This window comes from Sinohyriopsis cumingii, chromosome 12 (assembly GCF_028554795.1).
Source record: "Sinohyriopsis cumingii isolate HCF-2022 chromosome 12, ASM2855479v2, whole genome shotgun sequence".
NCBI lineage: Eukaryota > Metazoa > Mollusca > Bivalvia > Unionida > Unionidae > Sinohyriopsis > Sinohyriopsis cumingii.
Window position 1 is genome coordinate 119,840,410 of NC_142972.1, and position 24,465 is coordinate 119,864,874.

Consider the following 24,465-nt stretch of genomic DNA (forward strand, 5'->3'; position numbering starts at 1 on the left):
TAGATCAAAGTTCACCAGAACGTTGGAGAGATTGCTGCTTTGTCCTATATCCTCCCTTCAGTGATTATGCAACATGTCTGAGGTTGTGGAATGGCAATCTTTTGGCATCATGGAAACTAACTTCTTCACAATGAGGGAAAATTGTCCACTTCCCCTTGTATACTTTCAAAGTCATAGGCCTTCTTGCCAAAGTAATTTTCTGCACCACTTGCTCTGAGTACTGTTCAGCAATGAAGGCTTGTTTGGTATGATACAGATGTACTGGTTCAACAGATGCATCTGCAAGATTCTAGTTTTTATATAGCAGTATCCACAAAACATGACATAAATCTATGTGGTCATGAACTAAATGCAACAACATAAGCCAATCAAATGTGAAACATAGGCTATAGTAACCTTTTTTTTATATGAGTATGATATATGCATTAAAAACACCTAGTTTATGAAATACATCATAAACAGTAAAAAAAAGAAGAAAAACTCCAACTCAGATCCAAAGTCAGTAAAATGTGAAATATGGGTCACAGTGCACAATTCTTATGATGATGGTGAAGTACTTATCAAGATGTACACTTCTGCTAAGTATCATGAATCAAGGTACAGCAGTATAATAGAGTAGATAAACACTAAGGTGGCTAAATGCAAAAAAAAACATAAGCCACAAAAAAGTTAAATGCTTGTCACAATAACATACTGTTGTAATAATGTTATACAAACAGTAATGTATACATAATAATGTTATACAAACAGTAATGCATACAATGACCTGGTTGGATGATTATGGCATAAACAATGCTCCAGACTGAAACCATGGCAATGAAACATGAAGTACAGGTCAATGACCTATTTTTGTGATAAGGGTTTAGTACTCATGAAGATACATGCCCTAACAAAATTTTATATATCTGTTACATATGTATAGTGGGAAATTTTTTAAAAAATTGTTTGCTTTTGAGCCTAACCTCCCTAAATTTAATCTAAGCAAGTGAAATGTAGGTCAGTGACATTCTTTTGTGGTATGGATGTGGTCATAACATACATGCATATATAATCATCCAGTCTGAAGGATCTAGCATACAGTAAGGTTGAGAAATAAAGGTGACAATTAAGTAAAGTCAAACTAGCATGAAATATAAGTAATGGTAACCTACTTCTGTGACAATGATCTACTCAGATGCAGATCCCCATACCAACTTTCATGAATCTATATACACATGAAGCTAACAATCTATTGTTTTTGGTCACATTCTAAATGCAAAAACTTTGCCGGTGTCATGTGAAATGTTGGTCACTGGAACATTCTTCCAAGGTGAAGATATGTTACTAACAGAGAGATATATGATCATCTTGTTTGATGATTCTAGCATGAACAGAGCTTGAGAAATAAACTTACAAACAGTTTAGCCAAAGTTAATGTGAATGAAAAATATGACACAGTGACCTACTTTTGAAATTAAAAGAAGAAAAAATCTTTTCAGACTGTTAGCAAATTCCTGGAAATGATGCAGCAATGTGACAATACCCAGACATGATTTTGGTCTTTGATAAAAAAGATGAACAATGGGGGGTTTGGAATGGGGCCTTGAGGGTCAGTGCTGCCGATCCAGGGGTCCAGATTAAAAATGGATTTTACACTCATAACAACTGCTCCTAGTGCAACTTATAATAATAATTATAAAAAAAAATAATCATTTGAAAAACTAATAAACTTACCAATAATGTTCAACTTGAGTTCAATAATTTCACAATATTTATTTTCACATGAATTTGTTCTCCAATACTATTGATGCTGAAGTTATTTCATGTGCATGTCAGTGTTCACATCGTAATTCACAATAATTTGTTAATTTTTACAGCAAATATATTATACTTTTCTCCTTTCGTAACAAATCTGTAAAATAAACACCCAAGTACATCAACTATATAAAAAAAATCCCATACATTCACTTGTCTTTTTCTCTAATGGACACAACTGTTGATATGCCAGTTGAGCTCTTTTTGCAGCTTTGGCAACGATTTCTTTAGCCTTCCTTTTGGTCACCACTGACTTTTTGTGCTCAATGTGCACAAACCTTCTCAATGAGAGCATTTTTCATTTCAAGCTGGCGCTTGTATTGGCATCATGCAGTGTGCATATTCTGACAGAGGGCTACATCTGTTCTATCATGCAAGAAATCTTTCTTCTTATAGTAATTAATTGCACTTTTTCCTGATGCCTTCAATTATGCAGCTTCTTTTATAGGTGCTGTTCCAAACTCTTCCAACTGCCATTACCGTAATTCAGATCTTTCTTGCAGAGGTCACAAAATGCCAGTCCTCCAACATTCAGTTTTCTTATAAACTGACAAACAAAATTGCCATTAACGTTTTGCTCCAGACATTCCCATTTCCATAAGTTTTTATAAACCTTTATCTGAACTTTTCTTGTCATGGTCTCTCTCAACAACTTGGGATGCCATGTTTTGCAAGCATGCTTCTTCTTTCCATTGCCATCAGTTTCCATTACATGAAGATTCATTGGATGAATTTTTGACCAATCAGAATACTCCTTACGAGAGTAGTGTGCTAACTAATATATGGACCGAATAATTTAAAAGGGTCGTTGTGGAATGAGACCATACAGACCATTTTTAAAAACAAGATTGGAGAGGATATAAAAAATGGACTATATCAAGAAAAATTTGATTCAAATCAGGAGAAAAGCAGAATTCCACTTTAAAATGGAGAAAAATCATGCCTGAATACTAAGTAATGTATTACAGCTATTAAATTTTTGTTTTTATTTATTATTTCTGAAAATTACGTCTCAACTGGCTTTTGAACAATCTCGATTTTCCCCCAACTGTAAGTTATTTTTGCAAATTACAATGCTCTTCCATCTGGGGCTAAACCTGTTCTTATTCCAGACTTTTTCCAATTTTGCTAGTGGCATTGGAACCATATGTAATTCAGGAGTTCATTTAAATGTACGCAAAACACCCCTCATACCACCTTCACAAGCTCCCTCTCAGGATCCATTTGAAAATGTTAAAACCAGTGTGCACATCTAAAGACACTACAATTCCTATTTCAATGCTGAAGTCTTTATCTTGAACAGTGTAGGAGGGATGTGAATAACTCTTTTACACACATCCAGGTGGGCAGTATAATATAATCCATAACTTTTCTTCAAAAAACACAGAGCTAAATATACAGAATTTACGTCACTGGTATGCTGAAATTACTTAATTTTAACAATTTCATTATGTATGTTCCACTGAAACATACAGAATCCAAGGAAGTAAACTTTTTGAGAAAAAAACCGTATGCCAAGGTATTCTGATCAATCAAATAGTTCGAAAAAATGAAACAAAACTCTCAATTGTATCCATAAGTGACTATTGCACACAGAAAGTGCCCTCCCTGTGTTTACAAGAATGCTTTACCGAACAGCCATGAAGCAAAGTCATGATTTACAACATTATGAATGTTCAGCACTGTATCAACAATCTGAGAAGAAAAAAAAAAACTTGTTACTAGGGTTATGCATTTGTAGATAAATTAAGATGACACCATAACCACAACTTCTGAGCGCTAGAAATGTGTTCATGGAAGATAGAAAGCACATGAAAAATGACAAAAAAAAGTTTTTAAGAAAAGGATGGACAATGGGTAAAACCAAAATATTTATAGTGGGACTTGAAAATCTCTTGTAACCCATATCCTACAACCAAAGCAAACAAATCTCCTACCAGCTGATCACCCTCTCCACGGAATGTTATCCTCTGGCCATCCTTCATCCCTTTATCAACATGGACTTCCAAAATTTTTGTTTCAGTTGTGACCTTCTTGCCTTTACATGCTTTGCATTTGTCTTTTTCATTGATCACTTCACCTGAAAGATGTAGGGAGACAGTGTATTTTCTGCTGCTTGTTTTCTAGGTAAGAACAATGCCATTTTAATCAAAGTGTTTTCAAATCACATATAACATTCTACCCCCAATTTGTTCCCATGATCATCCCAAAGCATGTGAATCTATGGTCAAGTACATAGAGATGAGGTTGGTCATCACACACCAATTTGCCTCTGTAAATTTATGAAAAACAAAGCCCACACTTTTTGGCTGTTTCAAAATGTAAAAATCCCTGTTGATGTCTACAGACAATCCCTAATAATATCCCAAAATTTGAAGTCTGTATGTCAAAAAAATGCAGGAGCTGCATGTCAATCAAAATATCTGAAATTAATACACCTAATATACAAATTTTACATGGCATCTTAAGTGTTATAATCTGCTTCCAAAATTCCACCCTCTCTGGTGGATAAAACACTGAACTGTTCAACACATATAATGACTAAGCTAATCATATCCTAAGGTCTCAGCTATCTGAATGGTATGTGAGGAGTTGTGTCACTACAAATGCATGCATGCATTAGACTGTTAATTTTTTTTAATTATGTTACAAAGTAAATGAATGCTACGTTAAGTAAAATGGTTACCTTCTCCATGACACTCAGGGCACACAGACTGCATTTGCTGTACCATACCAGGCCCAAGTTGTCTTATTGTAACTTTCACACCACGACCACTGCAGACTTTACACCGCAAAGTAGCCCCAGCTTTGCCACCCATACTGCAAATGAAAATAATATGCAACTGTACCTTCTGCTAAAGACATGTTCATAAAACACATCCCTGTACACCCATTCCATCAATCTGTACTCATGACTGGCAATGATACACTGATGTGCCTATGTATATATATATATATATATATTTTTTAGTTATGACCCAGTGGCACATTCCCATCCAACACAGGCTCCAATCACTTATGGTAGATCATAATTCTCTCACAAGGTTCATACGGTCCTTAAGGAACTTTTTTTGCAGAGTCAACACACCGTAACATATGAAATTTAAAAGCAAAACAAAACATGAACAACAATAGCTCTAGTTTTGTGACTTGTCATATGAAATGGACTTACCAAGAAACTCTGATGTACTTGGTGGATAGCATTATTCCAGAATCTTTCCAGACCTGCCATCTCCAGCAGCGGAATGAAAATCAGAATGCCAAAGGAAAATATCAGAATTTATGGGGAAAAAAGAAAGAAAGGATCAGTGTTTATGGCCACAAAAACTGATGCACATTTAAACAATATCATTGTTCTCTTTTCATCTTTTCTGCTGATATTTAGTGTTAATTCAATTAACACATCAATGATTGATCACTTTTGCTCTTTTTGAAGGAGATGCAACCACTGGAATAAAATTAATGTTTTGCCTTTTTTTATATAAAAAATAAGTGAGTTTGGGTAACAAATATCTGAAAAACAAAATCTGGGTTTATCCTGAGTAAATTAGGATAGGTAGCAGGTCTGTCTTACATCTACATCTGTGCTTCCTGAGACCTTTTGTTCAAGTTCTCAACTAAAATATAATTATGGTTCTTTAATATCATTTCTTAGCAACTATCTGGAAAATGTTCAGCTAATTATTAGCACATGTATGGAACTTCAATCTCCACCTGAAATACTCTGAGCTATATCATGATCAAGAAACATTACTTGGAACAGTTCTTTTTCCTACAATGGTACGAACAGTGTTCAGTCAATGGTTCTCAAATTCCATAATATTCTGCATTACAAAAATACATCATCCTTCATTACGCAATTATCAGTAACACCAGAAGGCAGAGCAGACTTGGTTGACAGAAGTGGCAGGGCTTTATTAACCTTTCACTCAAGACAGAGGGTAAAGTTCCAGAAGCCTCACTTTCCCTCACAGTTCTATAAAATGAATGCAACACAACAGATGAACTTCTCTCTTTGTTGCTCACTTTTCTTATGAAGCTTGACAACACTTTCCCTCATGCTGGACCCATACAATAATACCTGGTCTCAGGTCTTCAAATCTCCTTGCTGCACCCATACAATACCTGGTCTCAGGCCTTACAAATCTCTTTGATGGACCCATACAATATATGGTCTCAGGCCTTATAAATTTCCTTGCTGGACCCATACAATAATGCCAAGTCTCAGGCCTTAAAAATTGCCTTGCTTTCATCTTTCATACCTTCCCCCAACTGCTATAAAGCAGATCACATTGATATCTTCTATACACACAATTCATGGTAGGTTAACTGTGAACTCGGATAGACAACAGCATTGCAAGTTCAACTTCACAGAAAACAAAACAAAGGAATACAACCCATTCCATTAGCTGCAAGTCTTGTGTACATATTCACCAACTCAAATTTATTGTACTGTGTTCTCTAAAAAGCATTCTTTTCTTTCTTAATTACATTGAGTATAATGGTTTTGACAGTACTAATAAATTCCAGACAGGTTGGAAAAAAATTCAAACACATTTCAAAAACATTATCAACTCCTGAAACACCAGATGCATTCCCATTTATTTTCACCTGCTGCTCATGTAATTGGTCAAGAGAGAGAAAAGAGAACTGGATCCACTGGGATAAATCTGAGATGAACCGACATGATGGCCAACAAACCAACAGAGTTGGTGGGGTGCAGACTTAATATAATTTATATTGTCAATCTCTCCAACAATTGATAAAGTCTTGTCAGTTTTACCATTAAGGAGAGAGAGAAAGAGAGTGAGCGACAGACAGAATGTGTTGTTGTTGTTGTTGTTGTTGTTGTTGTTTTGGGGCTTAACGCCATTTTTCAGCACACGATAGGCTATACATGGCGGCCAGTATTAATGGTGGAGGAAGAACCCGGGAAAACCCCAGAAAGAACCACCGACCCATGAGAAGCTACTGGCAAGCTTTCTCACATACCCACATTGGCTGAATCCTAGACTCGAACCGCCGCAGACAGAGGTGAGATGGCAGTGATCCGTAACGAAGAGCGCTTTAGACCACTTGGCCACTCGGGGCCCCGACAGAATGTGAAGTTCAATGTGTAGCATATGAAAAGCAAGAATGAATAAGAATGTTTCTTTACAACTGATAATACAAAATAATGCTTAGTCTTTATTTACAATGTCACTGACACTTCATCAATATCTATCTCATTTTTGGTCAAAACATTTCGTCAATACCTTCCTGAAATCAAAATTCTCAACACTGGGCCCATGAATAGAAATTCTCATTAAATTTGTCAGAGTAGATATACTCATAGAATTTTGTAAGTTTGTTTTGATCAGATTCTGGCTACTGACCCTCCCCCCGCCCAGTCTGCAGTAGAAATTGGGACAAATAACCTGGTAGTTGACTCATACGAAGCTGGATATAAATCTTTGTTTTTTAGAGCTGGATTAGCCATATTCTATGGGCTTGATACAGACTTGTTTTATAAAGATAATTTTTAATTTTTCATTGATGTAAGCGACTCTGGCCCTTTACAGTCAACGACTGGCATCCTTATGGCAGGATCCTGTGTTTCTCAGTTAAGTTTAGACCACAAAAATGTGTTATCCAAGTAAATAATCCCTAAAACACTAAGCAGTCCCAAGTGCATCTCACACTGACAGTTTGCAACAAACATAAATTAACAATGCATGCAAATGACACTGAATCCTTTTGCCAACCTGTTCAACAATAAAGTATATCCCCTTGTCATTCCTTATTTCCTACTAATCCCATTTAACTGCTTCTCAAAACCGACTGACAGCTTGCAGTTAGCTGCAATCATGTCTGAATAACGTCTTATTCATCATCTACTGATATGACTGCCATAGATAACGAAAACTAGTACTAAGTGCCCCACGTCACTTATATCAATGAAAAATTAACAATGCACTTTATAAAAATTTATCATCAGCAATTTTTGTCAGTCAGTAAAAACTAGTGCCACTTTCAAAATTCTTTGGCATTTGGCAACAGATGCGAAGCCTAGTGGAGGCCCTGTATATACACCATGGCCAATGAACTTGGCACAACTACTTTAAACTATTAGCCATCAACACTAAAAGTCAAACTCTGTATGAAACAGGCAAACACATAAAACTGCATCAATTCCTGCATTCTATTCTTAATGTTCAGGAAAGATTTCCCCTGTCCCACACCAGTGCATCTTAATTTTCTATCCACAAAACAAAGACATTTTCATGAATTGGTTTTCTTTGCATGCTGTCAATTAACAGTATTTCTAACAACTTACTCATTACATTTTACACAGATCACAGTCCTGCTAAGCTGTAATTTGGATGTTTTCCCATTGTAAAGATCTTCTAACAACTTACCCATTACATTTTACACAGATCACAGTCCTGCTAAGCTGTAATTTGGATGTTTTCCCATTGTAAAGATCTTCTAACAACTTACCCATTACATTTTACACAGATCACAGTCCTGCTAAGCTGTAGTTTGGATGTTTTCCCATTGTAAAGATCTTCTAGTGTAACCCTAGCAAAGACAGAAATTTGTTTGTAAAAATAACAGCTATGATACTAACAATCGTCACAGGTGGTTTTGCACTTCTATTAAACATGGTGGAAATGTTTGTAAATGCTATTGGTCTTTAACTTTTAGCAAGATCTTAGACAAATAATACACACTGGATCTTTTAAAACAAATTTGATCACTCAGTTACTTTATCACACATACTGACAGGAGTTACTGGAACACTGTATTACCTGATAACATGGCTATTAGTGACATTATATGACTTCCATCAACATCAACAAAATGTCTTCACAAGCTAATAATTACACGTTTTACTTAATCCGTACACCTGCATGATGATACAATGTTGGTATGTATTAAATAATTGTCAAGTACAATATATTTTAAAACACGACAGTCACAACAACAGAATACCTAAGTGGATGAATAGTATCTTCTCCTCTCCTCCTTCCCCTGCGCATACTTCCTCCCCCAAAGCCAAACGGGCTACCTCCCATACCAAACAGACCACCAAACAAATCTCCAAATATATCAAGCCCACCTATGTAAAGAAACGGTAATAAACTATTAAACAAAAGTAAGTTTAGTTAATATTAAAATACGTAAATCTTAATTTTGGACTGAGTAAGTTAGCTTTTAAACATACATGGTACAGCATCTATGAATCTTTAAGACAATGAACCAATATTTGTTCACTATATCCGTCAAAAAGCCAACAAAATATCTTAGCATATCTCGTTCCAATTACACAAATTAAAACTCTTATATATATTTTTTTCAAGTCTTTTTAAATGATGAAAATACCCTTATGTGGAAAAAATGGTGTTCATGTGGATTCTCTCCGACATGAAAAAAGTAATTAAAATGAATAAATTAGTGACCATTTTTCTTGTCAACGCAGAAAATGAGAACACAATATATGACCAAAATTACCACATATATGTAGTAGTTTGCTTGAAGTAGAGTCCAGCTGTAAAGAACATGGACCATGATCAATATAACGTAATTATAGCAGACCAGGGCATGTTTTTGTTCTAATAATTACTTCAAACAAATTGCCAAGAACCAGACCTGCCAACACATTATGCAAAGGCAGATCTGGGTCTGTTCTGTTTGCAGATGGACTTGACTTTAAAGCATGTATATACATGGTATGTATCACATACAAGTAGGCGTGTTTGACCACTGCATAGTAATTTGTAGCATTCTGTGCCCCTCAAACAAGAATGGTACAAGTTAACTACCTCCTCCCCCTCCACCTCCTTCTTTAAGACCCTGTATTCCAAAGCGATCATAAGTCTCCTTCTTCTCAGGGTTGGACAAAACTTCATAGGCAAAGCTTATCTCTTTGAACTGAAAGAAAATAACCAAGAGTAACTAACTGGCAAAATAAACAAAAAATACAAGTGATGTTGGAACTATACAATTGTCTGATGATCCGCATTGATTGCTCACATTTCATGTTTTCATTTCAATAAATTTAAATATAAATAAAGGTACAGGTTCTGTTCTCATTTCATTTGTGTACACAGACATAGTTCTTTTGAGAACCTAGTGCAATATTATTGCACATATGCCATCACAACATATATAGCATGTAGGTGTAGTTTTGCAGTCTTAATCTTATGTTCACATGATCTGTTTTATCACACTGTCTTAACAAAACAAAAAAACTAATTACAATTTTGTACCATCCCTCTTAAGTAACCATGTCCACAAGTGAATGTTTGAGATAGTAAGCAAGATTCCTGGATGGAATCAATAACAAGAATAAGGGTAGAGTATTGAAGCCAACTCTGATATTCTTGAGGAAGTCCAGGATACCAAATATTTCTTACATGTCCAAGTCAACATGCTCAAAAGATATCTAAGTGCAGTATAAAATGTTTGTCATGGTCATAGACCTTGACCAACAGAGAGAAAATTATTCAACTGGACAGTTTCAAGATGCATCCACACCCTAATTCTATTAAATCAACATAGCTGCCAACCTTCCAGGCTCACAATTAGTGAAAATAGGGATAAAAAGTCATGAATTTGGACATGAATTCGTGAAAAATACCATGACAATAACTCCATCCACTCCGACCATCAATACTACACTATATCAAGTTCGTAAAATAAAAATAAAACACTACATATATGCAGAAATAGTTCTTTATCAAGACATGATACTGTGGCAGACTTGAACTTCCTCAACTGCTTGATTGTAAATTTGTTTTCTAAACAGTTCCGACTTCTTGCCTGCTGGTTGATCTTGGTGACTAAAATTGCTGACAAATTTTCTGCAGCTAAGGAGGCCCTAAAGTCTGTCTTATTTTTCCTCACTAAAGAAAATACTCTTTCGCTGTCACTGTTGCTGTGAGGAATGCACAGGATCTGCAGCATATTTGGTTCTTCCACAGGAAAATTTGGAAGCGATTTTCGAGTCCGGGAACATTTGTCAGAACAAATGTTTAGCATGGTCTCCAGCTGATAAAGGTAGATTGTGTTCGACAAGAAAACTCACAAATAATGCTTCAGCACTGGTAGCCTGCAGGTCTTCCACCAATGGTTTAAAATATTCCAGAGCTGAAATCTGCGAATTCTTAATTTTCCCAACTTCTACGTGTTTTCTGCAACCGACATTCTTCCTCACATCGTCTCTGCGATGGCACACTTCAGTGCAAAAAGCATGAATGAATATCAATGTGTAATGGCAGAATGCACAGCCAATTTTTGATATATTCCAAATTAAACTTCACTTTTTGAGTAATACATTTCTTTTTCCTTGGTGGTGAAGACATTTTCAAGATCTTACATGCGATGCTGAAAGGTAACTCAAATCAGTGTTTTGATGCATGCGCGGAGCAAATTTCCAGTTAGGCCCCAGTTTCTCTCAAAAGCATTTGCTGTTGTTGTTGTTGTTGTTGTAGGGTTTAACGCCATTTTTCAGCACACGATAGGCTACAAATGGCGGCCAGTATTAATGGTGGAGGAAGAACCCGGAAAACCCCGGAAAGAACCACCGACCCACGAGAAGCTACTGGCAAGCTTTCTCAAATACCCACATTAGCCGAATCCAAGACTCGAACACACGCAGACCGAGGTGAGATGGCAGTGATCCGTAACGGAGAGCGCTTTAGACCTCTCAGGGCCCTGACCAAAAGCATTTGTAAAACTACTCTTATACATATAGATTAAAATAGGCTAAAATGCTTGCTACCGGGCCAACTGTACTAATTGGCTGTAGATCTACTAATATCGTGACCAGCAGTACCGGACCGTTTCGGCAACTGCGAATATCACAACTAGCGCTTAACAGGAAATCGGTTATTTTATTAAAGATTTAAAATAATTGAAGATTTGAAAATTCGTGAATTTTTGGCTTACGGCATTAATCCGTGAATCGTTGAAAAAGTCATGAAATTCACACCAAATTCATGAGGGTTGGCAGCTATGAATCAAGCACTAAAACATTTTTTTTAAAACTAGTGGCATTATTCAAGGGGTTCATTAAAAATATCTGTAAATCGAATCTTATAAATACCCGAGCACAGTTGCTGCCCATGTGGGTTTGATAGTCAGGCTTGGTTAATGCGGATGGGTTTGTGGTTTTTCCCAGGGTTTTCTTGGGTTCTTCCTTAACAGTTAAACTGCTTGCCATGTATGGCCAATCAGGTGCTGAAAAACTGTTAAACCCACATCACCATCATGCATATAAGCCTTGTCTATGATTTTGTCAGTGTAGCTTGTCTACCTCTGCATGGATGTTACTTTAAACAATTCAAAGGTATTACAACAGCATAGTAAGAACTTCTAAAGGCCACCCCACAGGAGGCAGACACTCTTTGAAGATCCCATCCCCTCTGTTGTAACACAGGATTTGAAGGATCACCAACACCGGTCCCATGCATCCATTTCTGGCTCTTTGAAACCAGCCAAGAACCAATTTCTGCCTGACAATGCACAGGACTCATTAGTTCATTTTTTTTTTAAAGCTGCACAGCCCAAGGTGAAGCAACAAAGTCCATTCAGAGCTTCCCTTCGGCAGTCAGGCCCCAAAAACGGACACTACAAAAGGCCCACTTAAGAAGTTCACAGGGCCTTCCTCTCCTGCTAAACATAACTCTTCCTTACATTCCTGTGGGGCACCAGACTAGACTTGGTAAGACATAACGGTCAATGGCTGAGTTTTTTCTAACAGGATGGCTAACAGGTTTGGTTCCAGGATCCCCTTTCCCTCAGAAGTTCCCCCATTTGCTTCCACCAGTCAAAGCTGGGTCACTTAAAGGGAGAGGTTCATTCCCTTCTGAGGAAAGTACAGTAGAGATTGTTTTAAAAAACAAATCTCTTGCTTTCTACTCCAAGATTTACCTGTCAAAAAATGGGGGATCGCTTTGTCTAATTATCTACTTTTCTGCCCTAAAACAGATTTCTGCATGAGGATCTTTTCAAGATGGAGACACATCCTCAGTCTTGAATACCATAAGACCAGGCAAATGGGCAGTCTCCATGGACCTTCAGGACGCATATGTGCACATCCCTATTTTTCGTCCACACAGGAAGTACCTCCAGCTTTGTTTGGATAGAAGTCTTCCAATTCTGAGCTCTGCCATTTGGCCAAGCCTCCACTCTAGAGTTGTTACCAGGGTCACAGGAGTAATTCTAACTGATATGAGATCACTGGGTATCTAACTCTTCCAGTATTTCAATGATTGGTTGATCCACAAAGTCAGTAAATAGTTCTTCAGACTAGACCTGGCTCATATTGACCAGGTGGGTTTTTTGACCAAATCTGGAGATTTTGGAGCTCACTCCATCTCATGATTTTGTCTACATGGAAATGAATTTCCTCCCAAACAGTGGGTTATTTTGTGTCCCTCTGGTGAGAATAGAAAAGATCATGTCCTTGCTGGATTACCTGAGAGTAAAGACCACGTTGATAGCTCATCTTTTTCTAAATCTGCCAGGGACTTTGAACACTGCAGAAGACTTGGTTCACCTAGACAGGCTGCATCTATGTCTTCTCCAGTTTCTCCTCTTAGCTGTGTGGAAACCACGCAGGGACCCTCTGAATACACAGGTTTCTCAGAGTTAGGACTTTCACCGTCATCTAAATTGGTCAACAAACTGGGTATGGTTTTGGGCCAGATCAACCATGAACCCTTAGAACTCCAATCCTATCTGTTGACAGATGTATCAGATTCAGGGTTGGGCACTCACCTAGAGCCATAGGACCCAAATTCATCAGGGCTTATGGCCCTGGGAAGAATCGACTCTCTACTTAAATGATTTGGAAATGAGGGCAGTATTTTTAGGCCATTAGGGTGTGTCCACCAAATAAAGCTCACTGTGTGACAGTCTCCTCCAACAACACACCAGTGGTTACATACCTCAGGAGACAAAGACGTACACATACACTTCCCTCTGTGTTCACCTCAGAATGAATTTTCATCTGTGTTCACCATTTTTGTGACTGGAAAAACATTTTGGCTGACAGTCTGTTCAGGAAAGGGAAGACAGTCATTACGGAATTGTCCAGGCCCCAGTCCACAGCTGATTCCCTGTCTAATTTTGCGAAACTTCCCAGTGGATTTGTCTGCCACCATGTTGAACAACAAGCTCCCATTTTATTTCCCCAGTTCCTGAACAGAGGGCATGGGCTGTGGATGCTTTCAGCCTGAACTGGATTGTCTGTTCACAGACACCTTCACTCCATTCAGGTCAATTCCACAGGTCCTTGACAAAGTCAGGCACTCTACAATCCAGCCCATTTTGTTAGCCCCAGTGGATCCAACAATTGTGGTTGTGAGTTTCTTGACCTGCTGGTGGACCATCCACAGACTTTGCCTAAGAGGAAGAACCTCACGTCTCAACATAGGGGCTCTCTCAAATCATAAAGGTTCTCAGATCTGTGAAAGCAGTATTTTGGTATTCTCACACTACTTTTTCCTGCTTTTAGCTTTGCTTGTTGGCCCACTAAAGCAAAAACAAAAGATTCTACAAGGCTATGTTGTTGGAAATAAATTGCATTCTACTTTTAAATTGTCTATAATGCTTGGTATTAGGTCTTTTCTACATTTATTTTTTAAATACTACTAAAAAGAGGGGTTGAATGGCATGCCAACAGTTTTTTTTCTTCTTCATCATACATTGCATTTATATTTTCAGGTTCAAAACCAATTACTGGTATATCCACAAACACTTACCCAGCTCTGATACTGATATGCTTCCTAACTTTAGTAAAATATAAATTGCATTCATCACCATCATGTATTTGCCAAAAAATTCATCATCGAAAGATGAACCACGCTTGGAATCTGCCATTTTGGGTTTGCTAAGTAGCCCGTAGTATAACTGTGTGTGATGTGGTTTTCTAACACCACTTCAAACTACAACAAAAAGCGTGTTCTGGGGATAAATGTGCCAATCAAATTTAGTTTAATAACCTTTCATGTCAGGCTGCAGAAAGCAGATGTGTAAACAGTTATGAAAAAAGATATCGTGACAAGCAATTTATGGGTGAACAGCTAAATAAAAAAATGTACAAGTTAAAAAACTCAAACAAGCAATGCAAATACCGTAGAATAGGATAGTGGCTGTTTCAATTTCATAAGTGCGTCCAACAAAATCAGGAAATTAAATAAGCAAGTATAAGAATTAAGCGAGAGATGGGTGAAAGACAACATCAAGCAGCTAATTTCTGATAGCAGACCATATTTTTCAAGCTATACAAAAGATGTAAGGGACTTATATTTTTCATACAATGAAATGTGTAACAATATGTAATTTCATAAGAAATCAAATATTGATGGAACTGAAACATAAAATGACAATATGAAAGAAAGTACAAGTGTATAATGTTTAACAACGAAAGATGAGTAGGAGACAAAATCACAGTGGAAAACTCCAAACAACAAAGGTCTCAGTCCTGTTGTTTGTTCTACTGATTGCTCCCAACAAACTGCATAGACCCAGACCAGCCAGCACATTACGTGACAGCAGATCTGGGTCTGTGCAGTTTGCAGTTGGACTAGACTTGTCAGTGAATAAATACATGCCCTCACCTGACTTGGTACACTAAATAATAAAATATGCCAGCATATTTTAGAGCTAAATTTAGCAACTACTTCACTAATTCTTGTGCTAACACTGTTTTCATTGCTAAAATCATAGTGCATCGACCACGTCAACAACTGAAGAAAATGGTAAACTGCATGCCTAGCATGATTATTCAGAACAAATGGTATCATTTTCACCTTTTCTCCAGAAGCAGGATTCTTGTCAGGATGATGCTCTTTTGCCAACTTGTAATATGCCTGAAAGAATAAGAAATAAAGTTACATTTGTATTTGGTATAACTTTGTTTTGAACATTTAATTTGAATTTCCATGCACAAACTTTTGATAATTTCTGCATGTTCTGGTTATATGACTTTTCCTGAATTAAGACAATTCATACATTTTAATTTTTTAGTTCTGGGATTCAGTTAGTGTGCACCAGGACTGAAATGGACCCTTTTCTTAATCAAAAACATTTCACGATCATTCCCAACCATAAAAATGTATACCTGTAGAAAATTACAATTGGTCTCCCCACACTAAAACTAACAATGGGCTCTGTAGATAACCCTAACAAAAATACTTTTCATGCTATGAAAGTTTAAATACTGCCAAACAGCGAAGTCCAGGTCTCCGTAACAGTATAGTTTGAATATAAAGAAAGACTTTTCTGATGTGTCTGGTTGTTAATCAACTCAAGTCCTCCTTTCAGACTTGTCTAAAGATTAGATTTTCCTTGCAGGAGGAAACTGCATTAATTATTTTCTTGTGAAGATAACATTGTAATACCTTCCAAATTTAAGTGAGGACATTAAATAAGATGTTTTTAAAGCATCTATCTGAGAAAAACAAATGGTGTGGTAACCAAAATGAGTCCTCCAACTGATTAAATGGAGCAACCTGAAATGGCCAAATACATTTAATTGCTACACACACACACATATACATATATGGGAGCCATCTATGCAAGGACACTTTCTATCAAATCTGGAGTAAATCTGCAGGTTTCTCAACAGATTTCAAAAACTGATGAGCCATTTGACCAGATACCAAAATCTTGAGTCATTTGTTCTGGAGCAGTGAGCTCATAGGTGGAATAGTTCCTTAGCCATTGAGCAAACTGACGCTAAAGGTTTCTTATAACTTTATCAGATTTATTCCTGAGTTTCATATTTATTATCCAGTTTTTCTTTTATCATAGGAGAAAGCTTATGTTCAGCATTTTGACAAAAATTTAACTAAAACATATCAACTGCTTTTACATATTTTTCTAAAAAAATATTGTGAACAAAAAAAATATTAACTCTTGTTTCCAATAATTCTTTGGCTGACCTCTCCTTTTTATCTCATTCCTAACAAATAGCAGCTGATTTTTATTATAAGACTTGAAAGCAAACAATACCTTTGATCCTTTTATTACTTAAAAAAAACTTTGTAGAATTTGCTGCATTTAGCCTTAAACTCTAAAGATTAAATCAGCAAAGTAACCAATTAGCAGGTTATGTACAATTGTTAGCCCCTGTAATCTGATGAATGAGCCACATATAACTGCAATGGTTAAGATTTCCAGTCCTCAGATGTCTAGTTTCCACTAATTTCTGTAATGTGGTGATAGAACACATATACAGATTTTGGGGTCTTAAAATAATAAAAATGATAATCTTTTATTTTTCAAAAGCAATATACAGCCTTTAAAACAGTATTTTTGTCATATCACAGGTACAATGTTGCTTGACAACAAAATTAATGCCGTTATTGGATCAATAGGTAACATAAAGATAATCACAAAACCATCCAACAATGATTTAGTTATGCCCACCTAAGTGTGACCCCATCATATTAATTTTGCATGTGTGTGATATTGGCTGACAAGGTGTAAACAGTAGGCTATGCCAAACAGCAATTTGCTATGGACAGCATATACTCTGTAGGGAATTAAGCCCCAAGTTAATCAAGGGTAATTGGGACTGATGTTACGACCCCAATCAATGTGCACAATAAACACGCACTGGATGGAACTTCCATGCATCAGTAATTCCAAGCATCAAAACCTGGTGGGGGATGCATCTATTGTGAACTATGAGATGTTGTGCATTTTTTTTTTTTTTACAAAGTTGTTTAAGTTTGTCTACATTTTTAGTATCAGTGGCTATTTCATGGTGGATTGGCTTCTTCTACAGAAATTTTAGAGGTCTCTGGCCATCATACTCCCTATCAGGTTCTGTCACATTTTATTCAACAGCTTTGGAAAAGGAACACAATTTTTCAATTTTGTAGGAACAGTGGCCATTTCTTTGGTATGACTCAGCCAGGGATCAAACCCATGACCTCCCACATCTGAGGTGGACACTCTAACTAGGCCACTGGAGTGGTAAGTTACATGTAAATTCAAAGCATTTAGAAGTATAATTAATTATGAAAAGGTTCTTATTGTCTTAATCAGCAATTTACATATTTCAAATAAAAGCTGAATGAAAATTTTATTTCTAAATCTTTTTAGTAGAACTTTCAAAAATGGAGATAAATCTAGCACATTAAAAAAAAAATGCATACTCTCTAATTAGCAATGCCTGTTTCCAAGTTAGCAATAACAGTTATGTGCAAGCAAAGTTCATCAAAACTTGTATTGCATAATCTCACTTTCTTTCTCTCTTGTGCTAGTTTGCAAGTAATAAATGTATTTTTATTACAAAGAGTGTTTTTTCAAATAAAAAAAGCATGTAGTGTAATACAGCTTTCATAAACATATTTTTGAGCTGATGGGATAGATGTATATTATATAGTGTACTGATAGACTAATGGGGAGAATAAACATCTGATATGGTATGTGTTATATACCACTAAATAAGAAGTTTATGTGAAAATATAACTTTACAACATCCCATTTCTAAGTCAATATTACAAGTGCAAAAAGTGTTTTTCTACAAATATCAACAAAAAAATTTTGAGAAGTTAACTTCTCTTGAAACATCGGTGCTAAATAACAGCATCAAGGTTTAACACCTTCCTGACTGGTCAGTTTTAGCAAGCGGAATGGAAGACTTCGAAAGTAGTAGTCCCTCATTGGCTGATGCTTGATGACAGACCCACAAAAGTGATGAAGAAAGTAATCTTTTCATATAATCACTTCGTGTATGTCATGAACAGCCACTTAATAGATAGTAGCTTTCAATACCATGTAGACAAATTTGGTAAACATTATCACAAACTAATATCTTAGTTTTAAGTCATTTGATTTTGTGATAACATGCAACTGTTTCATTCAACATTCTTTATTTTGAAATACTGATGCACAACACTGACCAGTAGCTGCTAGGAACAGGCTTAATTTAAGGCATTTAAGACTTTACTCTATTTGCTTTGATTACTTCAGAGTGGAGGGTGTAGGTTCAGTGCTAAAAGAAATGAAAAGAGCCAAACACCTGGGGTCCCTCTAAGTTCAGCTCAGACCTGTCCTTTATTTTAAAGAGGTGCCCATCTGGCTTATAAATGATATAATCAAATCTGAAAATGTATTTTCAAGATGTTGACATTCCTGTCATAACACAGCACAATCTGAGTAATATCAGACTGCCACCATCCAACACTAAGAGATCTGATTTCAATCAAATGATAACATGGCATGTGATGCTAAAAACATGATTTTGTACTCTCAAAATCTCCTTACAGTCATGATTAGAGAAAACAATTAAAATTAAGAGAAAACACCACTATCAGTATATGCTCGTTAAATGTAGCATATATAAACAGTAAAACAGCCATGACTTAAGCTGATGTAAAGCTATCCTTTGGCCAGTTTGAACAGTGATAATTAAAAGGCAAAGCAGTAACATATAAACCACCATTACTTATCTGGCTAGCAATAGCTAGTGAGATGTATCTGAAGACTGCAGTGGGTGAGCCCATTGTGCTAATTTGCATAGGTATGCTCAGGACATGGAACAACCCAATAGGTAAATCAAAGTGTGATTCATTTCTGAAGTCCATTTAGGAAGCAATCAGCTAACAATAGTATCAGCAAAAGCCAAACAAATATAAATTTTAGAACTGGTCAACTGAGTTTTACTTTGTGAAACACACCAGCAAAAAATAATTATGGTGGGTGAGAGACAATTATTTTATGCATGTACTGAAAACAACATACTGACATACATTAACTTGGTTCTGACAATTATTTATGCATGTACTGCAGACAACACACTGACGTTCATTAACTTGGTTCTGACTGTGATTGGCTCAAAGAATCCAGGAAAGAAGTTTGAACACCAAGACAATCCAGTCTCTAGTGAGTGTGGTGATGAACATTAATAACACTTGCATTACCTTACAGATCCTCGCTGAATATATATTTGAACTGTAGCAATTGCAATGCTGAGTGACAAATATTACAACCGGGGAAATTTTGGGCATACTGAAATTGGAGTCCGGGATTGTGGAATTTCAGTCAGAGTTTTTGATTTTATTGAGTCACTATCCCTGAGCATGTGTCTAAAAACTTTCTTCCTTGAGCACTAAGGCTGGGAGATAACAAAAACAGAGAGGATTGGATATATCATAATGTAGTCCTACAAAAACAGAGGATTGGATATATCATAATGTAGTCCTACAAAAACAGAGAGGATTGGATATACCATAATGTAGTCCTACAAAAACAGACAGGATTGGATATACCATAATGTAGTCCTACAAAAACAGAGAAGATTGGATATATCATAATGTAGTCCTATAATATGAGATATTGACCCTGATGTTTATGTTTTGGGGTTGGAGGTCTTACTGCCCTAGAAACGTCACTGTGTAGCGTGTTCTGATGTTGATAAACATCTGAATGATGCCTCAAATTTTCAGGAATATCTCACAACTTGGCAACCCATATCAGCGCTTTTCAACAAATTAGAGTCAATGTTTTACTCAGACTTGACTTACTGTCTTTTTTCTAATAAATTCAAATTCTTACACCAGCAAACGGACATGTATTCTAGTTCCTTTGGTCTGCATTTCAGTTGGCTGGAATGTTACGATAGACAGTTATTCCAAAATCTGTTAAAAGGATCGTAAGAATCATAAGGAAATGAAGCTATCTAACCACTTTCTTGGATCCTAACCCATTTTATCCTGAATACGACTACAGTCATAATACCTCATTCTATCCTGAATATGCCTGTGGTCATAGCATCCCATTTTATCCTGAATATGACTACAGTTGTACTTTGCTATGTATGTGTGTAATGTCTCTAGAAACATCACAAATATTTGTGTACTTCTTCACCAACACAGGAAATGGTTAAAGCACGCATGCGCAGTGAAATTTAAAAATAACGTGGTAGAAAAAGGAAATTGTTGGCTTGAAAATCGATCAATAAAATGACGGAATACAACTCAGATATAAACATCGATGTTGATAGCAAGGGTATCAAAACTAAGTTGATGATTTGTACAATTCCGATAACAGTATTGATTTATATGATGGGTTAGAATTGAATCAAGTTGATGAAAGATATGGTGTGTGGCTTCATGCACTTTTCGACACTGATTCAGAGAATGAAACTGTGAAGGCTTTCAAGAGGAAAGGGTCCAGGATAATTTTTCACCTTGGCAATGTGATGTGGACATTTTCATTGACCACTGAAGTAATATTGTTATTTCTGACTTCAAAATTTTGACAAAAATTGTACTGAATAATTATCTTTACCTTAATGAAGGATTTCCAGGACTAATTTGTAACAAATTTTTATGAGAAACTGCACGCTGAAGTACTTATTCTAAAATGTGAAGCAAGCAAATTGTTCCAGGTGTTTCGTTGTCAAATTTTAGTAAAATTATTATAACTTTTGAACAGTGCAAGTGCTAGAAACATCAAATTTGGACCAAAATACTAGAAATTGATTTATCTTTATTTTATTCACATACTATTAGGAGCATTTCATTCATCTTCATGAACAGAAGATTCACTGAACATTATGGTAAGTTTTTTCTTTTTTTTTATCAAGCAAGATTTCAAAATACAGTTGTGAGCATGTACATTGGTAAATGATAACAAAACATACATCACTGTGTTGCAAATTTGATTACCTTTTCAGAGATACATAGTTTTAAATATTTTAAAAAAGAAATAACAAAGTTACATTTTTAATAAACATGGTGAAAGTCACTACAATATCTACAAGCTGCTGCTGTTTGATGCTCCATTTTACCACAATGTATTTAGAATTGCTTCTCATGAAACAGGCACTGCAGCTGAAACTGGTGAACAGGATAAAATGGGTTAATAAACTTCTATTTGCTCTCTTAAAGAGACAAACTTCAACTTAATCTGCTTTTAGCATTCCCGATTTATTTCAGGCAAACAAAATGTACGCCAACGGAACTGAACACAGGTACATTTGCTTGAGTGAGAATTTAAATTTACTGGAATAAAGACATCAGAGTAAGTACAGTCAGACCAAAACATTGACTTTAATCTGTAAAAAAGTGTCAACGAGGGCTGCAAAGATTTTCCTGAAAATCTGACTTCTCATCACAATGTGAGTCGACATCAGAACAGGCCACTAAGCACCATTTACACCTTGACGCCCAAAACATAAGTATCAGGATTGATGTCTTAAGTTGTAAGACTGAGCTTGAAGCAAACACTTGTTCTGATTATTAGACAAAAAGAACCAGTTTAGTGTCCATCAAGGCCATTCAAAAATTTCATTTTTTTTTTAATCATTGATCATTTTTAAAAAATTTAATGGTAGGTCTCGAATAGGAAAAATTAAAGTTAAATTTACACCATGTCTAGTTTTCTTTTTCTCGATTGAATTTCTAATCGTATTTCTGTCCAATGAACCATCTTTTTTGAAACTATAATTTTAAAAAATTAGCTACACTTGGAGGCCAGAACCCAAATTCTCCTATACATTCAAGCAAAGATTCAGTTCTAATTTTCCAAAGTGAGAAGACGCTCAACTCTCTTTGTCATGGTGTTTAATGATTTAAGCGGCACTGGTCTACAGCAATCCCATGCTGTTTGGGCATGACTCGAGAAAACTCGAATGAAAGCTTTTCAGTTTCTCACAGGATTGAAAGCAATTTGATACACTGTTGATTATTAACGAAAGAGAAAAAAAATGTGTAATAATTTGATTAAGTGGCTTTCTCAACTACATTCGTAATTCATGCTAAACCATGTCAGTCACGAGAAAGATACACTACTGAAGGTGAAGCTTCTTTCAGTGAATTAATATTCTTTTCAGCACTTCCTGCCTAGTGATACAGTTTTCAAATAGTTACCATATAAATGTCTTATTTATCAGTTATACCTTTTTAATTTCACTTTCGGAGGCACTTCGACTGACGCCCAAGATTGCATAGAGGTCTGGCTCGGCCATTTTCCTAGAATGATGGTGGATGTGACGTCATTCATTACACGCGCCCTCTGTTAGAAAAGAGTTGTAGGGGTAACAACTCTTCCACATGCACGTTATTAAGTCCTTTCTTGCTTGTACACGATACACCGTAGATTTTACCGTCTTTGTCGAATTTCGAGACATTTCAATTTAAATATACCAGGGACACTGCTACCATGTAGCTAGTGTATGAACAGCCTAGGGGCCCAGGAATTATTTTTTACACTGCAAATTAGCCAGGTGCCTAATATATATACAAGCCCGGCACTCTAGCTTAAAGGGGAATTTAACATGGGAAAAAGTCTTGGGCAACTCTAGCCTCAAGGGGAATTTAACATGGGAAAAAGTCTTGGGGCAACTCTAGCCTCAAAGGGAATTTAACATGGGAATAGATGGTGGGATTATAAACATATAGACAACATTTTTAAAAAAAAAAAATAAATAATTTTTGAAAGGCAATGAAAGTCAAGGTCTTTTCGAGGCATTGAAGGAGCCCTGAAAAGGGCCTTTGGGTTTCTTCTTCTTCTTGTTCTTCTTTTATTTTCTCCAGTTCTTTATCCAGTTCCTGACTTTTTCCACTATTCCTTTCTTTTTCTTCTTCTTCTGCTTCTCATCATTTTCCGGCATCCAGTCAGGATGACCCAACGCTCTGAACTTAGTCTGTATCTTTATCCAATTATTGTTAAGCCGCTCAAACTCTTCCTTTTTCTTTTTGTTTTCTTTTTCTTTTCTTTTTTTTACTCCATTTCTCTTTGATGTTCTTGACTTCTTCCTCCATTACCATTCTCATGAGATCTTCCCCTTTCTTCAACTTGTCCAACCCCCATTTTACCTTCCTTCACTCCGTCCAATACAGTAGGTTCTCTAGGAAGCACCGGACTTGGATGACATGATCCAGTGCTTCTTTCAAACTTCCCACTCTGATATAAGGTGGGTCAATAAATCCTCTCGACTTATTCACTTCTTCTTCTATCATCCCTACAATGAGATCTTCGGCTACCTTTAGACTCTTTTCAATGGTTAACAAGCCTTTCCTATCTCCATCACTCTTGTATTCTTTCTACAACATATTCAACATCCATTATCCAGAAATAGATATCTCTTAACAGACTGAATAATTTTGTCACATCCATGTTCTCTGTTTATTCCGTGGAATGGTTCGAACGACTAACGCCGTCAGTTCTTATAGGTAAAGCGCGGACGTGAAGGAAAACATCCCTTACTTTTCTCATCTCATATTATCTATTATCCACACATGATAAGCATCAAAATCAAACCCAAATATACTATCCACACACGGTAAGCAGCTTAAAAAAAAAAAAAAAAAATCATAATCTACTATTCACACACAGGAGAAGCTTTAAATCAAACCCATGATCTACTATTCACACACGCAAGCAGCTAAAAACATTACCATACTCTACTATTCACACAAACGTACGTGATCGCTTACAAAACCCAATAATCTATCATTCACACAAACCCACCTCAGCGCTTACAAACAAACACACACACACACAATCACACATAAACACATACAATCACACTAGGAAAGGAGTGACTTTATATTTACACTACTCCACATACACACATTGGCAAATCGATTGCTGTCTCTTTTCTAGAGTATGGAGTAGCCCTGAAAAGGGCTGTTTTTTTTTTTCCAACTCCACAGACAC

At 36.3% G+C, this 24,465-nt stretch overlaps 1 protein-coding gene across 1 annotated transcript in view; it reads right to left on the reverse strand.

Annotated features, from left to right (window-relative positions):
* LOC149787342 (dnaJ homolog subfamily A member 2-like) overlaps positions 1 to 22,810 on the reverse strand; it is a 40,877-nt gene extending 18,067 nt beyond the window's left edge. Inside the window, exons 1-7 of the mRNA XM_089977895.1 lie at positions 22,703 to 22,810; positions 15,597 to 15,656; positions 9,600 to 9,708; positions 8,770 to 8,896; positions 8,275 to 8,355; positions 4,481 to 4,614; positions 3,732 to 3,874 (exon numbers count right to left, since the gene is read on the reverse strand). Coding sequence (XP_089834021.1) covers positions 3,732 to 3,874; positions 4,481 to 4,614; positions 8,275 to 8,355; positions 8,770 to 8,896; positions 9,600 to 9,708; positions 15,597 to 15,656; positions 22,703 to 22,771 — 723 coding nt within the window. The 5' untranslated portion in view covers positions 22,772 to 22,810. The remainder of the gene's footprint in view (positions 1 to 3,731; positions 3,875 to 4,480; positions 4,615 to 8,274; positions 8,356 to 8,769; positions 8,897 to 9,599; positions 9,709 to 15,596; positions 15,657 to 22,702) is intronic.
* Positions 22,811 to 24,465: the final 1,655 nt, after the last annotated feature.